A 23,578-nucleotide genomic window follows, 5' to 3' on the forward strand; every position below is an offset into this window, starting at 1 on the left:
TAACAAATAATAGCATGCCATTGAAAAAAAAATTATTATGATGTCATACTTCTTTGGGACACTCTGTATAATCAAAAATCTTCTTCTAAAATACGTCCTACAGTATAAATAACGTCTGTAGAATATCGAAAGTCCAGCTTTACTAATAACTGAGCTACAGAAGACAGAAGCTGAGCTGGACCACCCTGTATATGACGCTTGAACGATTAAAAAGTGTGAAAAACATGCCGTAGCGTTTAATGTTTTCACTCTTTATGCGTTAAAAATGTGGCGTAACGTGTGATTTTTTTGTGTAGGATGTAGAAAAAACGTTGTATGCATCTCGTAAGTAAATAAATATCTTTTTTTAACTTGTAAAAATTGCTGAACTGTTCCAATTCGTTAAAAAAAGTGTTACGTTACGCACTTGTTGCATAAATAATATTTTTACAGTATTTTAAAAACTAATAGTGGCACAGAAATCTGCGTTTGCTGTTAAATATTTTAAATTTTACTCTAAACGTGCAAATTTTTTCAAAAAAAAATTTTCAATTTCTAAAAATAATTATAAATAAATTAACTAATTAACTAATAGAGTTGCCACAAAAAAATTTTTAATGTCACGAAAGTTTCTACTGCACTCTAACAATTTAAATAAGCATACTGGATGACGTAGTTCGCGCGCTTTGCGTCTATTGGCCAAGCCTCAGCACACAATCAGTGACTTTTTTGTTACCAACCGTCCCCAATGTCATTCGAGTCAGCTGATTGTGATATTTTAGTGTGGTTATAAAAGCCAAAAAAGTGGGTTTTTTGTTTATATTTATTTATTTTCAAATAGTGCAATGAAATATCTGGGTTATTTAATAACCGGAAGTGAGTTGCGACCTAATTGCGACACTTGAGGCCAAGCCCCCTTTTTCAGATGGATAAATACACGGTGGATTTAGACCAGGTTTTGAACGATTTCGAATATAGCGAACTAACCGACCAACACAGTTCAAACCACAAGCAAAATTTCAACAATTTCAAAAACTCGAATGTCAAACATTCGATCAACAACGTCTTTCACAGCCTGAACGAGTATTTAAACACCGATATTTCACCCAAATGTGAGCCGATTTTGCCCGAGACTGGCGAAAATTCCGCCAATAATGCGCCCGAAGAGGTCACTCAAAGTGACGAAAACCACGTAATTGAGGCCGAAAACGGCGAAATTAACCACGTAGTTGAGGAAGAAACTGAAATAATCTCACTAGTAGAGGATAAGAACGAGGAAAGTGATCAGGAAGAATCTGAAGAAACGGTTGAAGTCGAGTCACGCGACTCGCCCCCGGTTGAGGAAAATCAAGTCGCTTTGGTTGCAACAAACGAGTCAATTGAACAAAAGACTGACGAACCAAGTGACCTTGAGAGTGAAGAAAAGGGCGACACAGGTGTGTCCAAAGTAGGCTTTGATGACGACATTGATTTAGATGAGTCGGAATTGAACCGATATTTGGACGAATTGGAGCAAGAATATGACAATACAACACCCAAAACAAGCGAAGAAGACGAAACAACATCAAGTGTGCGGCCTAACAACCTGCCATTGCCACAACAAGAGGACGAAAAACCGGTCATAGACCTAGTGGGTTGGTACCACCGCCGCGAAAACTTCCCCCAGATTTAGTGACTTTTTTAGGCGAGCCTGGTTCAACTCCCTATAACAACGTTTACGTAAATAAGGAGTTGCCCCAGGAAGTGAAACAAAACAGTGATACTGAATGTTCAACTTCCGCTTCCCCCACTTTTTCGGACATTTCCAGTGAGACAAATTCGTCGTGCACGCCCTCCACCGACACGGTGGAGGAGCCGGCACGGGAGGCGGCCCCAACCGAACCCCCCGAAGGGGGTGCCGGTGACCAACTGGAGCCCCCGCAAGTTTCAGACGCTACGTTGGGTAAACAAGCCCCCGTGTGGATCCCCGATTCGGAAGCGCTCAATTGCCAACATTGCGACACTAAATTCACTGTAATCAAACGTCGCCACCACTGTCGTGCCTGTGGTTACGTCCTGTGTTCGAAATGTTGTAACCTTAAGTACAGGCTTGAGTATCTCGACGATGTGGCACGAGTTTGTACGAAGTGTTACGAACAGTTGGAGAAAGCCGCCACGGTTACCAATAGTTCAGACAGCGAGTCAAATTCCCCCAGATCGCAACCGAATCCGAATAATCCACTTGAGTATTGTTCAACTGTACCACCACATCAGCAAGTGGCAGGGAATGTGGCACCGCCTGCTGTGATGGTGCCAGTTGGGGTGCTTAAGAGGAAAGGGTCGAGTAAAAGGACTAATAAAAGTGTGATGTTTTGCGATGGAATTAGGCCCGGGAGTGATTTAACCAATCTGGATAATGATTTTAATTACAGTGGGGTCAAAGGGGGCGAGAAAAATTTTCCGGTTGTTGATCCGGAAACTAATAGTTTTATACCCAAGGGGGACGATTTGCCCCCGACTGTCACCATAAACAAATCAGGTAAAAGTTGGCCATGGAAGGTACCATTGTCCAATTTGAAAAAAAAAATTATACTCACAATTAATCAAAAAAAATACTGGCACTTAAAGTTGGCTATGGAATTGTGACAGTTACCTCCTGTTACCAAATTAAATTCATAGTCACTGATAAAAAAGTTTGTCCAACTTGAAAACAAAAAATTGATACTCACAATTAATTAAAAAAAAATACTGGCACTTGAAGTTGGCCATGGAAATGTGACAGTTACACCCTGTTACCAAATTAAATTCATAGTCACTGGTAAAAAAGTTTGTCCAACTTGAAAAAAAAATTGGTACTCACAATTAATTAAAAAAAATACTGGCACTTAAAGTTGGCTATGGAATTGTGACAGTTACACCCTGTTACCAAATTAAATTCATAGTCACTGATAAAAAAGTTTGTCCAACTTGAAAAAAAAATTGATACAATTAATTAAAAAAAAATACTGACACTTAAAGTTGGCCATGGAAATGTGACAGTTACACCCTGTTACCAAATTAAATTCATAGTCACTGGTAAAAAAGTTTGTCCAACTTGAAAAAAAAATTGGTACTCACAATTAATTAAAAAAAATACTGGCACTTAAAGTTGGCTATGGAATTGTGACAGTTACACCCTGTTACCAAATTAAATTCATAGTCACTGATAAAAAAGTTTGTCCAACTTGAAAAAAAAATTGATACAATTAATTAAAAAAAAATACTGACACTTAAAGTTGGCCATGGAAATGTGACAGTTACACCCTGTTACCAAATTAAATTCATAGTCACTGGTAAAAAAGTTTGTCCAACTTGAAAAAAAATTGATACTCACAATTAATTAAAAAAAAAATACTGGCACTTAAAGTTGGCCATGGAAATGTGACAGTTACACCCTATTACCAAATTAAATTCATAGTCACTGATAAAAAAGTTTGTCCAATTTGAAAAAAAAAATTGATACTCACAATTAATTAAAAAAATAAAATACTGGCACTTAAAGTTGGCCATGGAAATATGACAGTTACATCCTGTTACCAAATTAAATTCATAGTCACTGATAAAACAGTTTGTCCAATTTGAAAAAAAAATTGATACTCACAATTAATTAAAAAAAATACTGGCACTTAAAGTTGGCCATGGAAATGTGACAGTTACACCCTATTACCAAATTAAATTCATAGTCACTGATAAAAAAGTTTGTCCAATTTGAAAAAAAAAATTGATACTCACAATTAATTAAAAAAAAAAAATACTGGCACTTAAAGTTGGCCATGGAAATATGACAGTTACATCCTGTTACCAAATTAAATTCATAGTCACTGATAAAACAGTTTGTCCAATTTGAAAAAAAAATTGATACTCACAATTAATTAAAAAAAATACTGGCACTTAAAGTTGTCCATGGAAATGTGGCAGTTTCACCGTGTTATTAAATTAAATTCATAGTCACTGATAAAAAAGTTTGTCCAACTTGAAAAAAAATATTGATACACAAAATTAATTAAAAAAAATACTGGCACTTAAAGTTGGCCATGGAAATGTGACAGTTACACCCTGTTACCAAATTAAATTCATAGTCACTCATAAAAAAATTGTCCAACTTGAAAAAAAAAATTGATACTCACAATTAATTAAAAAAAATACTAGCACTTAAAGTTGGCTATGGAATTGTGACAGTTACACCCTGTTACCAAATTAAATTCATAGTCACTGATAAAAAAGTTTGTCCAACTTGAAAAAAAAAATTGATACACACAATTAATTAAAAAAAAATACTGGCACTTAAAGTTGGCTATGAAAATGTGACAGTTACACCCTTTTACTAAATTAAATTCATAGTCACTGATAAAAAAAATGTCCAACTTGAAAAAAAATAAAATTGATACTCACAATTAATTAAAAAAAATACTGGCACTTAAAGTTAGCCATGGAAATGTGACAGTTACACCCTGTTACCACTGTTACCAAATTAAATTCATAGTAACCGATAAAAAAGTTTGTCCAACTTGATAAAAATAAAATCGCTGCACACAATAATTAATTAAAAAAATTGCAGATGTGTCGTATTTGGAGTGCAGTAACGGGCCAAACGTGGTTGAAATGTTGAAAAACGAGACTTTGATTTTTTCTCTGCAAACTAATCTCCTTGTTCACGTCAAGATAATTAACAGTGAGTGCTTGATTTAACTCATTTTGTTATGTAATAATTTTTTTCTTTCCCTTAAAGTGGATTGTTGTATAAACAAGACGGCGTGGTGTTTTTCCACCGAAGGCTTGATAAATGTAGGTCAGGACGAAATAGTAATTCTTCTCGAATTACTAGATGATGAAAAAACCGTTCCGAAGGATGTTTTTTTTCATTTGAATTACATTTATTTGGATGCGGTTAAAGGCACGTCTGTTAAAGAAATGGGCTTGTCGTTGCATTCAACAACGAATTTTTTGGGCTCGAAAAATCATGCCGGTTTTGTGTACATTCGGCCAACATTCCAGTGTTTATGTAACGTGATAAAGCCGCAAGAGCCGTTTCTGATTGGTGTTTTGATACATAGGTACTTTTATTTGTGTTTTTTGTGTGATTTTTGTGTTATTTGTCTTATAGGTGGGAAACATCTTGGGCGAAATTGTTTCCTTTGAGGCTTATTTTGAGACTAGGGGCTGAGTATAGGTATTATCCCAGTCCGATTATTTCAAATCGGTACAGGGACAGTGTTTTTGTCGAAATTGGACACACGATCATTAATTTGCTTGCTGTGAGTATTTCCTATTTTTTTTACGTTTTAGTTAAGATTCCGAACCCAAAACTATTTTTTTACTTAAATTATTTTTATTATATTTTTTTGGAATTTATAAATTAATTTCCTGGACAATCTGGTGGCATTTACGGAATGTCGGGATAATTTTCCATAAATTGACCAGATTGCCCGGAAAAAATAACCCTCCCGGATTTTTAAGGATTTCCGGAACTTCTCTTACACCCTGCCCCAAATCCGGGGCCTCAGCATCCACATGGAGGACAAGAACACCACTGTGACAATCCCCTCGAATCGCTACGACCAGGTAGTACCAACCCACACCCCTAAAACCACTAAAACCTCCCACAGGTGATGAAATCGATGAACAATTCCAGCGACCACATTTTGGCATTTGCTGGAAATTTCAGCTGTTTGGCCGACTCACATCTAGTGTGCATTCAAGACACGCAAAGTAACGAAAACACTTACAGCACGCATGCGATTAACATACACAATAAGCCGCGCAAAGGTAACTTGCGACTTCGTCGCTCGTGCGTTAAATAACATTTTTTTGAAGTGACTGGGGCGAGTTTTATTGTTTTTAACGGCGCGTTGAAATCATCAAGTGGCCTAACGGCGAAATCGTCAATTGTCGAGGACGGCTTGATGATTCAAATCCCCTCCGAACATATGACGCAAATTCGCGAAAGTTTGCGAAATATGAAGAACCACACCATACAGTGTGGTTGCATTAATGCGACGTCTGATGAGACGGTTAATATCGTGTGGGGGGAGCCTGACTCGAATTTCAACGTTGGGTAATTTATCGTTTGGGGGTTGGCACCGCCTTAGTTATTTTTTAGGGTTTTTTCGCCCATTGATAACAAATCGATGGAGGGGATTCCCTCAATTCGGGTTCATAACGGGAAGGATTACGTCAATGGGGGCCGGTTTATTCGCTGGACTGAGGTTTTTATTGTACAGAATGAGGGTGAAGCGAGCCGTAATCAGGACCCCATTGACATTTCCAAAGTGTCGGAGACTATAGCTAAAGCCACGTGTACGGCACTTGTCAAGTATTTGGATCTGTTGATAAGTAATAGTTTTTATAAAATTGGGATTAGGGCCAATCTTAATGCACTTTTTGTAAGTTTTGGTGTTTTTTTTTTGTGATTTTTTGGTGATTTTTGTGTTTGAAGGTGGCGTACTGCGCGGGGAGTAATGGAGTGAAGTTGCCGCCGATTTATATGGAGAGTTTGGATAATGAATTGGTTCCTGTGCTTCACAAGCACGCGACTAGCGATTGTGACGAAAACACAATAATTCTGGAATTAATATTCCGCATTTTGAATAAATAGTATTGGTGTAATTGTTAATTTATACAAATTTTATTTGTTATTTTAATTAATAAATATAACTAACCAAATGGGGTTGTTTTATTTTTGCACCTGAAATACAAATCGGTTGGCAACTCTGCGTAATTGGCATTCTTGCGAGTTGCTCATATCCAAACAATACGAATCTGTCACTTAAACTTAGCTCCGCCTGCTAGATTTGGAAATATTATCAGATATATGCGGTGTTTTTTAAGACAAAAATTAAAAATTCTGGAAAATTACGCTAAATATCGTAAATATAATTATTTTTTTGACAAATTTTGACCATTCTAAGGTAAATTTATCCAAGGATTACGAATATGTCACTTAGACTTATCTCAGCCTACTAGATTAAAAAATATTGCCAAATATATGTGTTGTTGTCTACGTCAAAAATAAAAAAATGTTGGAAAATCACTCTAAATGTCGTAAGTTCAATTATTTTTCGGCCAAGTTGTGACATTAATTATGTAGATTTATCCAAAGAATACGAATCTGTCGCTTAAATTTAGCTTCGCCTTCTAGATTTAGAAATATTATCAGATATAAGCGGTGTTTTCTAAGACAAAAAAAAACAAAAATTCTGGAAAATTGCGCTAAATATCGTAAATATAATTATTTTTCCGCCAAATTTTGACCATTCTAATGTAAATTTATCCAATGATTACGAATCTGTCACTGAGACTTATCTCAGCCTACTAGATTAAAAAATATTGCCAAATATATGTGTTATTGTCTACGTTAAAAATAAAAAATGTTGGAAAATCACTCTAAATGTCGTAAGTTCAATTATTTTTCGGCCAAGTTGTGACATTCATTATGTAGATTTATCCAAAGAATACGAATCTGTCACTTAAACTTAGCTCCGCCTTCTAGATTTAGAAATATTATCAGATATAAGCGGTGTTTTCTAAGACAAAAAAAAAACAAAAATTCTGGAAAATTGCGCTAAATATCGTAAATATAATTATTTTTCCGCCAAATTTTGACCATTCTAATGTAAATTTATCCAATGATTACGAATCTGTCACTGAGACTTATCTCAGCCTACTAGATTAAAAAATATTGCCAAATATATGTGTTATTGTCTACGTTAAAAATAAAAAATGTTGGAAAATCACTCTAAATGTCGTAAGTTCAATTATTTTTCGGCCAAGTTGTGACATTCATTATGTAGATTTATCCAAAGAATACGAATCTGTCACTTAAACTTAGCTCCGCCTTCTAGATTTAGAAATATTATCAGATATAAGCGGTGTTTTCTAAGACAAAAAAAAACAAAAATTCTGGAAAATTGCGCTAAATATCGTAAATATAATTATTTTTCCGCCAAATTTTGACCATTCTAATGTAAATTTATCCAATGATTACGAATCTGTCACTGAGACTTATCTCAGCCTACTAGATTAAAAAATATTGCCAAATATATGTGTTATTGTCTACGTTAAAAATAAAAAATGTTGGAAAATCACTCTAAATGTCGTAAGTTCAATTATTTTTCGGCCAAATTGTGACATTCATTATGTAGATTTATCCAAAGAATACGAATCTGTCACTTAAACTTAGCTCCGCCTTCTAGATTTAGAAATATTATCAGATATATGCGGTGTTTTCTAAGACAAGAACCAGAAATTACGGAAAATTATGCTAGATATCGTAAATATAATTATTTTTCTTAAATTTTGACTTTTCTAATGTAAATTTATCCAAGGAATACGAATTTGTCACTTAGACTTATCTCAGCCTACTAGATTAAAAAATATTGCCAAATATATGTGTTATTGTCTACGTCAAAAATAAAAAATGTCGGAAAAACACTCTAAATGTCGTAAGTTCAATTATTTTTCGGTCAAGTTGTGACATTCATTATGTAGATTTATCCAAAGAATACGAATCTGGCACTTAAACTTAGCTCCGCCTTCTAGATTTAGAAATATTATCATATAAGCGGCGTTTTCTAAGACAAAAAAAAAACAAAAATTCTAGAAAATTGCGCTAAATATCGTAAATATAATTATTTTTCCGCCAAATTTTGACCATTCTAACGTAAATTTATCCAATGATTACGAATCTGTCACTGAGACTTATCTCAGCCTACTAGATTAAAAAATATTGCCAAATATATGTGTTATTGTCTACGTTAAAAATAAAAAATGTTGGAAAATCACTCTAAATATCGTAAGTTTAATAATTTTTTCGGCCAAATTGTGACTTTTCTTATGTAAATTTATCAAAGGAATCCAAATCTGTCTCTTAAACTTATGTACGCCTACTAGATTTTTAAGTAAAATTTCCGTCGAATTGTAGATCGGAAGCTATTTTGCACAAGTTTAACGCTAACATTAAACAGATTTTAACATTTCAAGCCAACATAAAAAAATTACTTTAAAACATGCAGCGCCACCTTTGAATCGGATATTGGACAATGTAATTTCGGTCTTGACTAGCAGAGGGCACAGCTATGTTTAAAATCACAGCCAACTAATTCCCGTCGACAAATTTCAAATTAAAACACAAAAAATTGTGTTGTAAGGTTTTGTTTTTGTCAAAGCAAACTTAGATCGTAATTTAAATCATTATCTTCGTACCCAACTTCAAATGTTTATTTTATTTGTTGTTACGATATTGTAATTACGTGTTTGCTGAATGATATTATTTATTTGAAAAAAAAAATGCAAATATGGTTGAGCAACAAGGTATAAAAACAAGCGCGCCATATCAAAAGTATATTTATTCAAATAATAAATCATCAAGTACAAAAATACCACCCGAAAGACGCACACAATCTAACCTAATCAAACTAGTCAATAATAAATAAAAATCCAGCCTTATCATCTAATTCCTCTTCTTGTCGTCCCTGCTCTCGCGAGCGAAATAAACCGACCTCACATTTAAATAAATAATGTAAAAGAACGAGATTATCAAAAAGACGAGACCACTGGGCACGTGCGTGCTGCACAAGAGGTAGAAACACAGCCCCAGTTCGGCCAACAGCACGACCGCGGTCGCATACACCGCCAACTTGAGCACCAGAGTGTGCTTCCGCAGGTTCTCGAACGACGTCCGGTATTCGAACTGGTAGATTTTGTAGAGGAAGTGGCTGAAGAAGAGCGCGCGGAAGAAGAGGATCGTCTTCTCGGCCTTGCGGAGCACGGCCTGGGAGGAGCGCAGCCAGGCGAGGAGCGCCGGCAGGATGTTGTACTGCTGGGAGCAGATGAAACTGTTAAACCTGCGGATCTTCTCCAAGGAGGAGGTGCGGACGAGGCGCTGCGATTTCGACGCCATCTTGCGCACGGGGGGCGCGGGGGAGATGGTCTGGACTTCAGTGGTCGACATTCTGCAAATATCACTGATAAGGAAAATTTGGCGATTGTTAATCGGTCATTGCTTTGAAAAAATTAACACAGGCAAGCGAGCGCTCGTTTTTGTTGACAATTTAATTACAATTTGTTCTTATCATTAATTTTCCGAGGCTAATGGTGAGGTGACGTGACAAGGTTGTTTTATTACGTCTGTACGTATGGTATACAGAGTGTTGTTTATTTTGAGCAATGAGAGAATTATTTAGGATCCGCTTAATTCCAGTTTGAATTAAAGTCGAGTTATCGGAGAACAAATAGATAAGTGTTGTTTACTGTCTTGCATAATTCAACTGATTAGGTTTCGCAACCAGTTGGACCATTTCGCTCCGACAGGTACCCAAAGGGTTATCTAGTGGCCGGAGTCAGCGACAATTAACAACTATTTATAATTTGTTTAATAATTTCACAAAACTTTTGTAACCCACTGTACGCAGTTACATATCTATATAAATAAATATATATAAATATATAAATAAAAGTCAATAATCAGAATTGTTAAAATAATTGTTAAAAAAACTTTAAACACATAAACATTATTTTTATGCTACAAAAGTGACAGATTGCCAATAAAAGTGTTTTCAAAGCTAACTTAGTTTATTACTTTTCCCGAAATCCAAAATTAATTTTTTGAATTTTTATTTTTTACCTTTTAATAATAATAAAGGGGGGTATACAGGGTGTCCATTTTTCGAACTCCACCAAGAATTTCTCAGCTATTATAAGAGATACGAAGTCGATTAAATTAGGGCAAAGTCGCGCATTTTTATGCTCCACAATTATCTGAAAGAAAATTTGATGTGTTATTTTTAGTTTTTGAATTATTGAGAAAAATAAAAAAATTGTAACATTCCTTTTTATTTTTTTTAAGCGAAAACAAAAAAAAATAGACGTTTTTAAGTTGACCATTTTATCTAAATCTGTTATCGCCTTTTTCAAGGCGTTCTTGATATCAGAGTCAACTTTGGTTTTTCTTATGGACGCCATATTTAAAATTTGTGTTGAAAAGTCTTTTTGTTCCTGATTATAATGATGTATCACATGATCTGATCGAATCTTATATGCTGATCAAAATTAAGAAAAAAGTGTTTTTGCAAAGAGTGCTTTGGAAAAAACTTCAAAAATGTTGTTTAACAAACAAATTTAGACAGTTCTATTAAATATGCAAGCAGAATTATTAAATTAAACCTCTAAAATCTAGTTGGCGTTTTCTCCAAAGCACTCTTCGCAAAAATGTTTTTTCGCCATTTTGATCAGGATGTAAGATTCGATCATATTATGTGATACATCGTTGTAATCAGGAACAAAAAGACTTCAAAAATACAAAAAGCAAATATGGCTGCCATAAGAAAAAACAAAGTTGAGTGTTGTAACTCTGACATCAAGAACGCCTTGAAAAAGGCGATGACAAATTTAGATTCCTTGTAAAAAAGTGCCTGAAGAACATCCTAGCTAAAAACGTCTAGTTCTTTTGGTTTTCACTTAAAAAAAATAAAAACAAAAACCACAATTTTTCGTTTTTTTCCAATAATTCAAAAAGTAAAAATGGCACATCAAATTTTTTTTCAGATAATTGTTGAGCATAAAAATGCGCAACTTTCTTCTAATTTAACTGACTTCGTATCTCTTATAAATACTAAGGTCGCCATAGTGAAACTCGAAAAATGGACACCCTGTACGTTACATCACTGAACTAAAAAATTTTTTTGAATGTTGTATGTTAATATTTGTAAATATAAATTAAAATAGATAAAGATGAAAAACGATTTTCCAAAGCGGGTCAAAACTTTGATGTCCTACTGTACATTACAAAACAAGCAAGAATATTAAAAAAAATAGAAAAAATCATTTAAATTATGTGATTACTTTTGATAAAATGTTACATTTTCGAAAGTTGGCTAAAACTTTGGTAACTTACTGTGCACAAGTGTCACTGTACACTTTTTAAGCCAAACTTTTGTAAGCTACTGTGCACTAACGATTAATGAAATGTTCTATTTTTATCAAAACATTAATTATCTCGCGTAATGTAGTCACCTTGTTGCCAACACTGCAAACTCGTTCTAACACTACAATTTCCATACTTTTTCAATAACCATAATCACACATGCGTGTAAGAAACAAGTTTGAAAAAAAAATCCACAAGCGTCTTTACACCGCTCCAATTTTTTTTATCTCAATTGAATCGAACTTGCTGGAATTAAAGGGTCACAAGTCGGAGGTTACAATTGAGTCTCGCCAACTGTGATAAATCGTTTCAAAGAAAAAAAATGACTGTATGCTGGACTTTGACCGCGAGAAATTTCCAAAATACTTACTTGAAATTCGCAAATATCACAAAATCACTCAGTCTTTGTTCGAAGAAACAGAAATAAACCACCTATTTCTTCTTGGAAGAATTCTCTTCCATTATCAAGCACGACCTGCCACCGCTCAACACCAACGAGAAATACAAAACTCGATATACAGCACGTCCTTAAATAGGCAAAGCTTGTTTATACTTCGCCTCTCTTCCAACCGCGAACGTTGGAGAGAGATGAAAGAAGAAGTAACCAATTGGTGGTGATTGAAATAGAGCGTCCCTCGACCGTGCTCGAGAACATTCGTCATTAGGGCGATTAGCGTAATCTGCCCCTTGTGCGGCTTCACGACCAGACTTTGCCCTTTTTCGCCGAAAATTTCACCGATTTTCACAGCCTGATGGCCGTCACGTACGCCCAACAACCCTGGATTACTTGTCATTTCAAGCCACCCTTGATTCAAACAAACACGTGTTTCATTGTTTATTGCTTGATAAGTTGAAAAAAACGTGCAAATTTCATGTTTTCAGACATTTACGTACATTTTACAACAATATCTAATCATGTTTGTGCACTTTGTGGTAAAAATCATGTGAAAACAAGTTTAGTCAGAGTTTTACGTATGTTGGATTTTTTCCTCAACGAGATAAAAACAACACTAAAGAGCTTAAATGCGATACGAGTTGGTGGGTAATTGAAAGGATTGCTGGAACATTGTGAAAATTTTACGACCGCATCGTAAAAACGAAAAAAAAAGAAAATAAAAATTGTTAAACATATGTTACTTGATTGTTGTAGCAATAAAAATTAACTCCAAGAAAGTTTTATTCGTTTTTCTGTAACTCCAGGAGACTTAAAAGGGACAAAAACGACAATTATCTATCTTAAAAAAAATAAATAAAGTAAAATTAAAAAAATCATAACTTAAAAACTGTAAGGAATTTTGCAATTTTCTCGACACCTATTGATTCCCCAGATCATTTTACATCATATTAGTTACGTTTTTTTGAACAGTTTTGCCGTAATTGAGAAATTAAGTGCGAAAACACAAGTCTTATGCAACGAGCGTAAGCGAGTTGCTACCTAGACACCCGACAATTCTGTTGTTGGAACATTTTAATTTAAAACACGTTGGTATGGGAAACGTGTTTTAAAATAGTGTTTATATTCTATTACAAAGAAGGCTTAGAGTGTTACCAACAAAAAAAAAAAAACGAAATGTCTGACTTATGTCACGTTTATGCACTGTGATAGCGATCCGAAAAATTTCCTATTTTTCAAATAATAATACAAATAATAGACTAATTTCTTGGAAATATCGAAATTATTAATTAATGTTTGAAGTAAACAAAAACATTAATTAGGCAGCGTTTTTTTTGCAATGTTTTTGAATAAAAAATCCGTCTCCTTAAATAATCCAAATAAATTATATAACCCGTCTTTCGCTTCCATTATCTCGTTATCAGTCATCTTCCTTATGCACTGTTATCCCAAAGAAGTGATAACACGCCAAAGGTCAGACTAATTTTCTCAATTCCAGTTAAGAGAGACGTTGTAGGACTTTGAGTCGTCGTCTCCAAAAAACCTATTAAAATAGTTCTAATCTAATTTTGTAACACAGTAAATTCGAGGAACAATAGAAAAACGATAATAGTTAATGAGTAAATGAAAAGAGCGTGTAATTAACAGTTGTCTCTTCTCTTTTTTACGCTAGTAACACCTTTAAAATCAGGCCAACTGACCCGAAATGATTAAATTACATTTGTTATCAGTGTGTTATCATTAATGCAACCATTCGGTGGCCACGTTCCTCGTAAAACACAAACCAATTTCCAATAAATTGAATCATCCAAAATCCTGTTTTTCAGACACGAAAATAGCAGGCGCACACAGTGGCGCCTCGTGAAATTTTAATCATTTTTTGTGACTTTTTTTAACTATATACCAGTTTAGTTAATAAATAAATCACAGAATATAGTCAAACTTTACTTTATTTTTCCGAAATTTTGATGATTTAAACAACAAATCAAGTTTCTCTTCCTGTTTTTATTAAACTGGAACGAAAAAATCACCAAATTTGGACCAAAAATTTACTTTTTCTAAGCATTTATTCAGCAAAAACTCAATTATTGCGCAAAATTTATTAAAAATTAAGTCAATAAATTAAAGAATTATGCCAAAAATGACATTATTTTTGCAAGTTCTGAAAATTTTAATACGTTTTTTGGCCAAAAATCAAGTTTTTTCTTCTGTTTTTATGAAATTAGAACGAAAAAAACACAAAATTTGGTCGAAAATGACCAAAAATTTACATTTTCTAAGCGTATATTCAGAAAAAACTCAATTATTGCACAAGATTTCTTAAAAAATGAGCCAATAAATCACAGAATTATGTCAAAAACGTCATTATTTTTGCAAGTTCTGAGGATTTAAACACGTTTTTAGACCAAAAATTAAGTTTTTCTTCCTGTTTTTATTAAACTAGAACGAAAAAAACACCAAATTTGGTAGAAAATGACCAAAAATTTACCTTTTCTAAGTTTTTATTCAGCAAAAACTCAATTATCGCGCAAATTTTCTTAAAAAATAAGCCAATAAATCATAGAATTATGTCAAAAATGACATTATTTTTGCAAGTTCTGAAGATTTAAACACGTTTTTAAACCAAAAATATAGTTTTTCTTCCTGTTTTTATGAAACTAGAACGAAAAAATTACCAAATTTGGTCGAAAATGACCAAAAATCTACCTTTTCTAAGCGTTTATTTAGCAAAAACTCAATTATTGCGCAAAATTTCTTAAAAAATGAGCCAATAAATCACAGAATTATGTCAAAAACGACATTATTTTTGCAAGTTCTGAAAATTTAAACACGTTTTTAAACCAAAAATCAAGTTTTTCTTTCTGTTTTTATTAAACTAGAATGAAAAAATTACCAAATTTGGTCGAAAATGACCAAAAATCTACCTTTCCCAAGCGTTTATTCAGCAGAAATTAAATAATTGCGCAAAATTTCTTAAAAAATAAGCTAATAAATCTGAGTTATGTCTAAAATGACAGTGTAAGGAACTTGGGTAATGGAACAACTGCGCTCTCTAGCGTCTTTAACGGAACTAACGAAGATGGGAACGTTTTATTTGTACGTCGTTCCGTCTCCTAACCTTTAGACAACCGTTGTATTAGTCCTTAGACATCACTCGATTTTTTTTTATTGAGAAGTCTTTTTGTACAAAACTTAAGAAAAATTAACGTTTTTTGCCTATTTAGAATAATTTCGGTCGTTTTTGAGCCGAAAAATTGTGTAATTAATTAAAGAGAAAGCGAAAAAAATTAAAAAAAAATCAGCGACTTTCGCGAGGCGCCTCTGCTTTAATGAGCCTCTTATCACTGAATTTCAAGATTGTTGTGTCCCCCGAACGGCATCCGGATTAAAGGTCTGTATGGGCGTTCCATGCGATAATGTATCACATATCATTCACAAACCGCGTGAAAACAAACCAAACACAACAATAAAAAAAAATGGTTTATTAATACAATACAGAATCAAATAATTAAAAAATTGGCAAATTCATTGTCCCGGCCCTGAGAGCGACTTATCCATGAACTTCTTTTTGGCAAAACACAGCCACCATTTACTCGGCTTCCCGTCCTCCCCAAAGACCCGATCGACGACCCGCAGCCCCACTTCCTGCCTCAACTGGGTTAAGTACGCCCTCAGGAACTCAGCATCGGCGGGCGACTTCGCCTTACTATACACCGAATTCAGGGGAAACCCTGGATCCCCCGGGATATCAAACCGGGAAATGGCCAAAGTGTACATCTCATTCTGGCCCTGGTTGCGGTTCGCACACCTTTGCAGTTTTTTGAGACACTCGGTAATGTACAGGGTGATGTAAATCAACAAACGGTCGGCCTCCGACTGAAAAGGGCGTTTTTGTGCCGATTGTCACAAGTGGGGCTCACCTTGATCTCATAAGTGCGGAAAAAAACATTGGCCTTGAAGTAATAAAGCGCCTCGTCTATGATATCCTGGTCGCCGGGTTGCCCCCCAAATGGGGGCGCTGGCCCCCGAAATTGTGTTTTAAACGGCAAAATGGCAGTGTTACCGACCGATTGTTGGTGCTCCAAAAACGCCGAATGGTACGCCTGAAACCACAAATCACACCAAACGGCACACAAGGGGGCTATCAAACGCACCGGCATGGTTTTTCCACAGAAATTTCACCAAACCTCCCAGATTAGTCACGTCGGTAATGCAGAACACTGCCACAATGTATGAACACTAGGGCCCCAAAACCCCCACTTAAACGGGCAAGAGCCCCACAAAATCGCACTTTTGGTAAAAAAACACACAAAAACACCGGTTTTGGGCGAAAAACGCCACTTTTGGGTCACAACACAACCTCACTTATTGCATGGTGGTAACACTGGTCGTTACCTAACCTAATTTTTTGCGTTTGTTTTTTGTAAAAATGCGGTACGCGCAGCTAGTTATTGGCCCCGCGGGCAGTGGCAAGGTAATTATTTGTTATTGTAGCACAATTTGGCTAATTTAATTGTTAGTCGACGTATTGTTCGGCTTTGGTGCAACACGCAGTCGACGCAAAACGCACCATAGAAGTGGTAAATTTGGACCCAGCGGCCGAACACTTCGACTACGAGCCACGTGCCGACATCCGCGAGTTAATCCACGTGCAGGACACCATGGAGGACGAAGAGTTGCACTTTGGCCCCAACGGGGGGCTTGTCTTTTGCCTGGAGTACCTGCTGGAGAACTCCGACTGGTTGCGAGACAAGTTGGGGGAGGAGGAGGACGATTATATTTTGTTTGACTGTCCGGGTCAAATCGAACTATACACGCACTTAACAGCTATGAAAAAATTAGTCAAGTTGTTACAAGACTGGAATTTTAATATTTGTAGTATTTTTTTGGTGGACGTTCAGTTTATGACAGACGGGGCCAAGTTTTTGTCGGGCACCATGGCTGCACTCAGTGTCATGGTTAATTTAGAGCTGCCTCATGTGAATTTGTTGTCGAAAATGGATTTGTTGAGCAAGGGGGCGCGCAAGCGCCTCGATAGGTTCCTCGAGCCTGATTCGCATGCCATTCTGGGGGATATTGAGTTAAGTGGCATGAATGCCTTCAATGAGAAATACAAAAAATTGTCTGAAGCCATAGGGGATTTAATTGAGAATTATTCCCTAGTCAGGTTTTTCCCCCTCAATTTGAAAAACCACGAAAGTGTGAGTGACATTTTGGTGACCATTGACAACGTGATACAGTATGGCGAGGATCAGGACGTCAGGACACGTGATTTCGAGGAACAGGACGACGAATAAAATTCCCTAGAGTGTTTATTCCAATTTATACTTTTTTTTATATAAAACAATAACACAAAATACTAAACTAAACCTACTTTTCTATCGGTTTTTATTCCTCTTAAAGCAACCTATACGATAAAAAAGGTACACGTGGATGAGACTTAAACTTAAAAAAATCACAAGTTATTTACAAACCGCCGAATTCGTTCAATTGCACAAAAAGTAGGAAAAGTGAAGTAGTTAAGTCATGTAAGTAGGAGTTATCACAGAAAAAGAATTTGTTCCTTCGTTTCCCCAAACAAAACAAAAAAATACTGACTTAATTACGTGACGGCAATTCCGGAGGTGAGTTAGAGTGTGGGATACGTCGAAATTGCCCTTGAAATTATTCCTAACGATTGATAATATCATTTGTCTGAAATTGACGATATAGCTATACATTTTGTTCCTTAACATGTACTGAAAATTCGTTTAATTTGTTCATTAAATGCACAGGCATCCACTCACTATGTTAGTAGTAACACTTGGTTTAAATCTACGAATTAAGTTTAACAAAAACAGTCTATCACACATCTTGCAGATGCTTTGAAACGGTCAGAGATTTGAACGGTTCGGACCACATGCGTCTTAAATCGCCCTGAAAACACAACCATCACACAGCACTTTTTGCGCAATTATAACCTTGGGATTATTCAAGAATTTGGGAAAATTCGAATCGCAGCAAGCCTTGCTATTCGTGTCAATGACGACATTAATTAGTTTATCAAATTAAAAATCACGATTTTTGGGCGAATATTTGAATAAAATTAAATTCTGACTACGGAGGACTATGAGTTAGGAGGAGACAAAATCGCACGATTTTCTGCACCCAAAAAATAGTACGGCGTTTTAAATTAATTTACACCCAACCAGTTTACTAATCATTTGGAAAAAAATTAAGAAATGTTGACTAAAATTTTCATAAAAAACTTGAGGGGAAAAAAATCCCGGCGCATCCACCATTTTGACATGATTGCCAACTTTGCCATTTTGAGTGGATAAATGGTATACACTTTTAGAATTCACTGATTTTTGGCCACAATTGATAAATTTTGGCATATTTGGGGGCTTCCCCGAAAAAGTTGGGCACCTACCTTTAGATACGCCATGGTGAGTAGAGGCAATAAAGTGAACGGAACTAAATACAACAACGCCGGCTGCGCCGCCTTGAACACCTCCGAGCTGACGGTGGCGGTCAGCAGCCCCAAAAAGTACCCCAGTAGCGAGCAATGGAAGTACGTCAATCGCGAGCCCGCCAACCCTTGACTCTTCTTATAAGCATCGTATCGTAACACAAAACACAACAATAAACCCGGCATCACGATATCACCTAAACCTGAAAGCGGGTATATAACACACACGCTTGCTAATTGTGGTGGTGATACCAACCTAACATACTGAAATGCCCACTGTTGTGGATACTGGGAAACACGAGTTTACCCGGCAGACTTAGCTTGGGGGCCTCTTTGGCAACGCCCCCGATGTGGAGTTTACGCGCAACGAGTCCTACGGGGTTCTCCGCCGGACGCGTCGCCACTTTCACCATCACATTTGTGCTGAAAATGTACGAAGAGAAAAACACCCAGAAGACGTCGTAGATGAGGAGGCCGGTGAGGAGGAGCGTTGAGACTTTGAGGCTCGGCAGACGGACGAAGGCGATGAAGGCCACGCACAGGCCCATTCCCATGGCGTCCATGAGCAGCCAGTGCCCTGGGCAGTGAAGAGTTTACACAAAATTAAAAAATATGAAAATTTTTTTAAAACACTAATATGTATACTGTGTGATTTTTATAGCCATAATAAATTATTAAGTTATTTTAAGCGAGTTTTTATCACCTTTCCCTATACCTAGGTTTAACCGTTTTCGAGAAATTTAAGATTTTTTGAAAATTTTTGGATTAGCACCTGTCACTTAAAAAATCGGTAACTCGCTTAGTTTTAGAGATTTCGAAATCAAATTTGGAGAATTAAAAGAGAAAGCCTATATCTGTCCTTCAGTGTGTTCAAATTTGGAAAAGAAGTTAATAAACCCAAAAATTTTAAGGTTAAATTTGGACAACTTCAAGTACCCATAACTTAATTTTTTCAAATGTGACGTCCTAATTTTTTTTTACGAGATGGAGGAGAATTTTTTTCTGCATCGATCTGTATTAGCATTCCCTATACCTATCTGTGATAATTTTCAAGTTATGTTGGTTTTTTTGACATTGTAGAAAATTTCTTACTAACCACAGCTATTTTTGCATAGTTTGCCTTAAAAACATTTGTGATTAAACAAACGACAAACTCTGTTCAAAATTGTGTTGTCCGTTGTGTGAAAACAAAATAAGTTCATTTAAAAAACTTTAATTTCTCACATTTTTTTTCTCGTTTCCATGGCAACCTATGAGCTAATGAATTTTTCAGTCCCAACAAAAAGTTAATATAACTTGAAAACCATTAAACATAAGTATAAGAATGCTAATACAGATCGTTGCAGAATTAAATTCTCTACGGATTAATGAAATAAAACTTGTGGCATTTCATTTGAAAAAAATTAGTTATGGGTGCTCAAAGTTATGAAAACTTAACTTTAAAAATTTGGGGTTTGTTATTATTTTTTAGAATTTTGAAAACACCAAAAGAAAGATCTAAGCTTCCTCTTTCAATTGAGCTAAAAAATATTTCCAATTTTTTTAAAATGGCAGAGTTATCGATTTTTGAAGTGGAAGGTACGAATCCAAAAAAAATTTAAAAACCCTAAATATTTCGTAAACGGCAAAATTTAGGTATAGGGAAAGCTTATGAAAACTACCTTAAAATAACTCTAGTAATCCAAAAACGCATCAAAATATATAGCTTTCCATTTAAAATAAGCAAGTTGATAGCGACTTCCGGTATAACCGGAAGTGTCACCATCTTGAAAATATTTTCATTGAGCAGGACCTACGAGATTAAGGTTGCATACAAATTTTCAGATGACTATCATTATTAGAACTACCAGTACTTCTAGTGTGGGGTTTAGACGAAACACCCTGTATATCTCAAAAAAATAGTAATAGTTGTAAAACTACTATATTACTTTATATTTTTATAAATAAAAAAGTTACGATCTTGCTCTTGATTTCTAAATGAAAAAAAGTTGGCACCCCTGGCTGGGATTCCCACAAAGTGAAAAAAGGCCAACTTGACTCACCGGTGAGCACCCAGATGCACACGATGAACACCGACAATGAAAAGGAGAGGAGCTCCGCTGCCGTGAACCTCCCACACATCCCAAAAGAGATTTTATTACCATCCGAGCACGGCCTTATGATATATTGACACATTGGTAGTAGAAGAAACGCAAGGGCAACGGTGGCTATGACTGTAATGGAATTAGCCCCAACTTGGCACCCACTCCAGCAACTTACTTGCAGTGCAGATGGCAAAAAGCATCTGCATCGAGTCGAAGAAGAAGAACATGACCAGGAGCGAGATGCTGGCCCCCAGGGGCAGGCACAGGGCTTGCATGGTGTCCAGCGTCTGCACGTTGTTGTCAGTCTGGGACTGCTGGGCCGGGTTCAGGAGGCAGTTCCCGCTGGGGCCCCCGTTGGCCCGGTCCCTGGCCTCCTGCTCCATGTTGAGGCTCCGGAAGGAGCCGTAGACGATGAGGAGCATGGAGATCAAAAAGGTGGACACCCGACTCGAGTCCATTATGGAATAGGCCCATTGGTACTCGATGGTTTGGCCCGGTTGATCCGCCATTTCTGCAAAACCCTTTGCATTGGAGGTAAACAACCCGCAACACCCACCTCGAAACTAACGCCACTGGGGCCTCTACCATCACTTTCGCCGCCCCAGAGACATGAAAGCCCCCTTCACAACACGCGATCTCACACACATCCAGACGAAATCACCACGGTTAGGTGCATCTGAGCGCCATGTTGCTTTTCACATTTCACTTTTATTTCACTTTCTAATAAGGGGGGACGTTACGTAAGCCATGGGGGCGGCCCCGCGACCGTCATAACACACTATTTACGCGGATTACGCCAAAAAAGCGAAAAAAACAGCGAAAGAACGTGGCGGTTAGGCAACCAGTTATACAGCGGGAGGGAGAGTGGGACAAGTGGGTCAAGCGGGACCGCTTTTTCACCGTAGCCGAAAACATGTCCATTGTTGTGCGTTTTCACTTAATTAGCCAACTTTCTTTATTTAATGAATGAAAAAGTACAAAATTGTTTGCTAGTCCTCACTGCTGGCGAATTTCTCCTCGTCCTCGACCAACAAGGCCAGTTTTTTGATCACGTTTTTCGTCCGTTCGGTTAGGAAGTTATCAACCTGGCCTAAAATGTTCACCAGTTGGATCATGCGTTCGAAGTTGCGGTTGATGGTCTCGGCGTTTTGCATTTCCGCTTCTTTGGCTTTGATCTGGCGGTGGAGGGTGTTCAGCAGGTGTTGGGCGTTTAATTTTGCGTGGATTTGGCTGGCGGTGGGCGGAATTGACGCGTTAATCACCGCAATTAGCGCAATTATCTGGAAAAATTGTTTGAATTCAATTGTTTAAATGTTTTGTTTTTTACCAAAAGAAACACCAAACTTATTTTACAGCCCATTCTTCCAACTTGACTTATCGCAAAACACGTAATTAGTGGATGGAAATGCTTAATTGGGTCGTGTTTTTGCTTAGCTTGTAAATATCGACTTGTGCAATTTGAATCATAATTGGCGGAAGGAGGAAATGGCGAAATTTTTTACTAATTGTGCTAAGTTTTGCACCAAGTGTTTGCTTTTCGAAGGCACTGTGTAAATTAATAACACAAAAGCCAGATTTTTAAACTTAGGGGCGCCATTTTGACGGATAATCCGCCATTTTTTCCACCATTTCACTAATGTTTTTGGAATCCAAGATATGAAAGATCGCTTTATTCTCTTTATTTTTTACTTCTGTTCCAGAATTAGTTCCAGAATTCCAGAATTTCTCAGTTATTATAAGAGATACGAGGAATTCGCATAACTTTGACTCGTTTTGTTTTGCGAATAATAAACTTCTAGCTTATCATTTAGTTTTTAAATACGTAAACTTGGCCGAAAAGTGAATCTTCCAGATCCAAATTCAATTAAACCTCCAAAATCTAGTTTGTTGGCGTTTTTTCCAAAGCACTCTTCGCAAAAATGCTTTTTGACCATTGTGATCAGCATGTGAGATTTGATCATATCATGTGATACATCGTTGTAATCAGGAATAAAAACACTTTCCAAAAATACAAAAAGAAAGTATAGCTTCCATAAGAGAAACCAAAGTTGAGGGTTGTAATTCTGACATCAAGAACGCTTTGGAAAATTCGATGACAGATTTAAATTCCCTGTAAAAATGTGCCTGAAGAAGGTCCCAGTTAAAAACGTCTAGTTCTTTTGATTTTTGCTTGAAAAAATAAAAACGAAAATTACTAATTTCCGTTTTTTTTCCAATAATTGAAAAAGTAAAAATGACACATCAAATTTTCTTCCTGATAATTATTCAGCAGAAAAATGCGCAACTTTGCCCTAATTTAACCGACCTCCTATCTCCTATAATAACTGAGATCCCCATGGTGCAGCTCGAAAAATGGACACCCTGTATAACGTGCATTTTTCCGTTTAAGCTATATAACATATGATCGAAAGCGTGAAACTGCGCACTGACGCGCGAAAATGATCTTTAACATTGTGGACATACATAAGAAAAAAAAATGGCCCCAAATCGGAGCCTTGTGGGACGCCTCTTATTATTTTTTCCTATCAGATAGTGTATTAATTTTTATCAATCTTCTTTTCTTTTTCATTCTTTTTTAACTATAATTTTTTTGTTTTTCTTTATTTTTCTGTTACATATTAACACCCCAATAAGATTTAGATTAATGTTAAATTTAGCAATTTGTGTAATAATTCTTAATCCACTAGCGCATTAGAATTTTTAAATAAACCTTTGCTACATGCTTTAATAGC

At 36.1% G+C, this 23,578-nt stretch overlaps 6 protein-coding genes across 8 annotated transcripts; 2 read left to right on the top strand and 4 right to left on the bottom strand.

Annotated features, from left to right (window-relative positions):
* The first annotated feature begins 701 nt into the window (after positions 1-701).
* On the top strand, positions 702-6,660 carry Sara (Smad anchor for receptor activation). Its single transcript, XM_969007.4, has 11 exons — positions 702-855; positions 905-1,613; positions 1,664-2,497; positions 4,556-4,669; positions 4,727-5,051; positions 5,102-5,252; positions 5,455-5,559; positions 5,604-5,763; positions 5,812-6,052; positions 6,098-6,380; positions 6,434-6,660. The coding sequence occupies exons 2-11, from the start codon at positions 905-907 to the stop codon at positions 6,590-6,592; spliced, it is 3,081 nt and encodes a 1,026-aa protein (XP_974100.1). The 5' UTR covers positions 702-855; the 3' UTR covers positions 6,593-6,660.
* Positions 6,661-9,323: 2,663 nt separating this feature from the next.
* On the bottom strand, positions 9,324-12,467 carry LOC662907 (uncharacterized). 3 transcript variants are annotated; one of them, XM_008196435.3, is made up of 2 exons: positions 12,288-12,467; positions 9,324-9,959 (listed from the first exon to the last, which is right to left on the bottom strand). In XM_008196435.3, exon 2 carries the CDS (start codon positions 9,944-9,946, stop codon positions 9,446-9,448), a length of 501 nt encoding a protein of 166 aa, XP_008194657.1. In that variant the 5' UTR covers positions 9,947-9,959; positions 12,288-12,467; the 3' UTR covers positions 9,324-9,445. The 3 variants fall into 3 exon arrangements, with proteins under 3 accessions (XP_008194657.1, XP_015836354.1, XP_064214289.1); XM_015980868.2 differs by having other exon boundaries at positions 9,324-9,947; positions 12,288-12,453; XM_064358219.1 differs by lacking the exon at positions 12,288-12,467 and adding an exon at positions 11,888-12,168 and having other exon boundaries at positions 9,324-9,947.
* A 3,311-nt stretch (positions 12,468-15,778) lies between these two features.
* On the bottom strand, positions 15,779-16,606 carry LOC662851 (actin-related protein 2/3 complex subunit 3-B). Its single transcript, XM_968927.4, has 3 exons — positions 16,466-16,606; positions 16,232-16,414; positions 15,779-16,187 (listed from the first exon to the last, which is right to left on the bottom strand). Exons 1-3 carry the CDS (start codon positions 16,469-16,471, stop codon positions 15,837-15,839), a joined length of 540 nt encoding a protein of 179 aa, XP_974020.1. The 5' UTR covers positions 16,472-16,606; the 3' UTR covers positions 15,779-15,836.
* A 40-nt stretch (positions 16,607-16,646) lies between these two features.
* LOC662822 (uncharacterized protein) lies at positions 16,647-17,690 on the top strand. The gene is made up of 2 exons (XM_001813245.4): positions 16,647-16,785; positions 16,832-17,690. Exons 1-2 carry the CDS (start codon positions 16,741-16,743, stop codon positions 17,606-17,608), a joined length of 822 nt encoding a protein of 273 aa, XP_001813297.1. The 5' UTR covers positions 16,647-16,740; the 3' UTR covers positions 17,609-17,690.
* On the bottom strand, positions 17,618-21,614 carry SppL (Signal peptide peptidase-like). The gene is made up of 6 exons (XM_968877.4): positions 21,403-21,614; positions 21,022-21,357; positions 20,805-20,975; positions 19,019-19,339; positions 18,724-18,965; positions 17,618-18,227 (listed from the first exon to the last, which is right to left on the bottom strand). Exons 2-6 carry the CDS (start codon positions 21,353-21,355, stop codon positions 18,156-18,158), a joined length of 1,140 nt encoding a protein of 379 aa, XP_973970.1. The 5' UTR covers positions 21,356-21,357; positions 21,403-21,614; the 3' UTR covers positions 17,618-18,155.
* A 152-nt stretch (positions 21,615-21,766) lies between these two features.
* Positions 21,767-22,336, bottom strand: LOC103313367 (hypothetical protein). Its single transcript, XM_008196434.3, has 2 exons — positions 22,174-22,336; positions 21,767-22,126 (listed from the first exon to the last, which is right to left on the bottom strand). The coding sequence occupies exons 1-2, from the start codon at positions 22,204-22,206 to the stop codon at positions 21,836-21,838; spliced, it is 324 nt and encodes a 107-aa protein (XP_008194656.1). The 5' UTR covers positions 22,207-22,336; the 3' UTR covers positions 21,767-21,835.
* Positions 22,337-23,578: the final 1,242 nt, after the last annotated feature.

This window comes from Tribolium castaneum, chromosome 8, assembly GCF_031307605.1.
Source record: "Tribolium castaneum strain GA2 chromosome 8, icTriCast1.1, whole genome shotgun sequence".
Taxonomy (NCBI): Eukaryota; Metazoa; Arthropoda; class Insecta; order Coleoptera; family Tenebrionidae; genus Tribolium; species Tribolium castaneum.

What these genes read in the sequence shown, in the direction of transcription:
- LOC662822 (XM_001813245.4), top strand. Translation starts at nt 16,741, where the DNA reads ATGCGGTACGCGCAGCTAGTTATTGGCCCCGCGGGCAGTGGCAAG. An exon ending in GCCCCGCGGGCAGTGGCAAG is followed by an intron (nt 16,786 to 16,831) that starts GTAATTATTTGT and finishes TTTAATTGTTAG; the next exon opens with TCGACGTATTGTTCGGCTTT.
- SppL (XM_968877.4), bottom strand. Translation starts at nt 21,355, where the DNA reads ATGGCGGATCAACCGGGCCAAACCATCGAGTACCAATGGGCCTATTCC. An exon ending in GTGCATCTGGGTGCTCACCG is followed by an intron (nt 19,340 to 20,804) that starts GTGAGTCAAGTT and finishes TTCACTGCCCAG; the next exon opens with GGCACTGGCTGCTCATGGAC. An exon ending in TCACCATGGCGTATCTAAAG is followed by an intron (nt 18,228 to 18,723) that starts GTAGGTGCCCAA and finishes TTGTGTTTTCAG; the next exon opens with GGCGATTTAAGACGCATGTG.
- LOC662907 (XM_008196435.3), bottom strand. Translation starts at nt 9,946, where the DNA reads ATGTCGACCACTGAAGTCCAGACCATCTCCCCCGCGCCCCCCGTGCGC.
- LOC103313367 (XM_008196434.3), bottom strand. Translation starts at nt 22,206, where the DNA reads ATGGGCTGTAAAATAAGTTTGGTGTTTCTTTTG. An exon ending in TAAGTTTGGTGTTTCTTTTG is followed by an intron (nt 22,127 to 22,173) that starts GTAAAAAACAAA and finishes CAATTTTTCCAG; the next exon opens with ATAATTGCGCTAATTGCGGT.
- LOC662851 (XM_968927.4), bottom strand. An exon ending in TCCGCACTTATGAGATCAAG is followed by an intron (nt 16,188 to 16,231) that starts GTGAGCCCCACT and finishes CGCCCTTTTCAG; the next exon opens with TCGGAGGCCGACCGTTTGTT.
- Sara (XM_969007.4), top strand. Translation starts at nt 905, where the DNA reads ATGGATAAATACACGGTGGATTTAGACCAGGTTTTGAACGATTTCGAA. An exon ending in TCACGTCAAGATAATTAACA is followed by an intron (nt 4,670 to 4,726) that starts GTGAGTGCTTGA and finishes TTTCCCTTAAAG; the next exon opens with TGGATTGTTGTATAAACAAG. An exon ending in CCAATCTTAATGCACTTTTT is followed by an intron (nt 6,381 to 6,433) that starts GTAAGTTTTGGT and finishes TTGTGTTTGAAG; the next exon opens with GTGGCGTACTGCGCGGGGAG.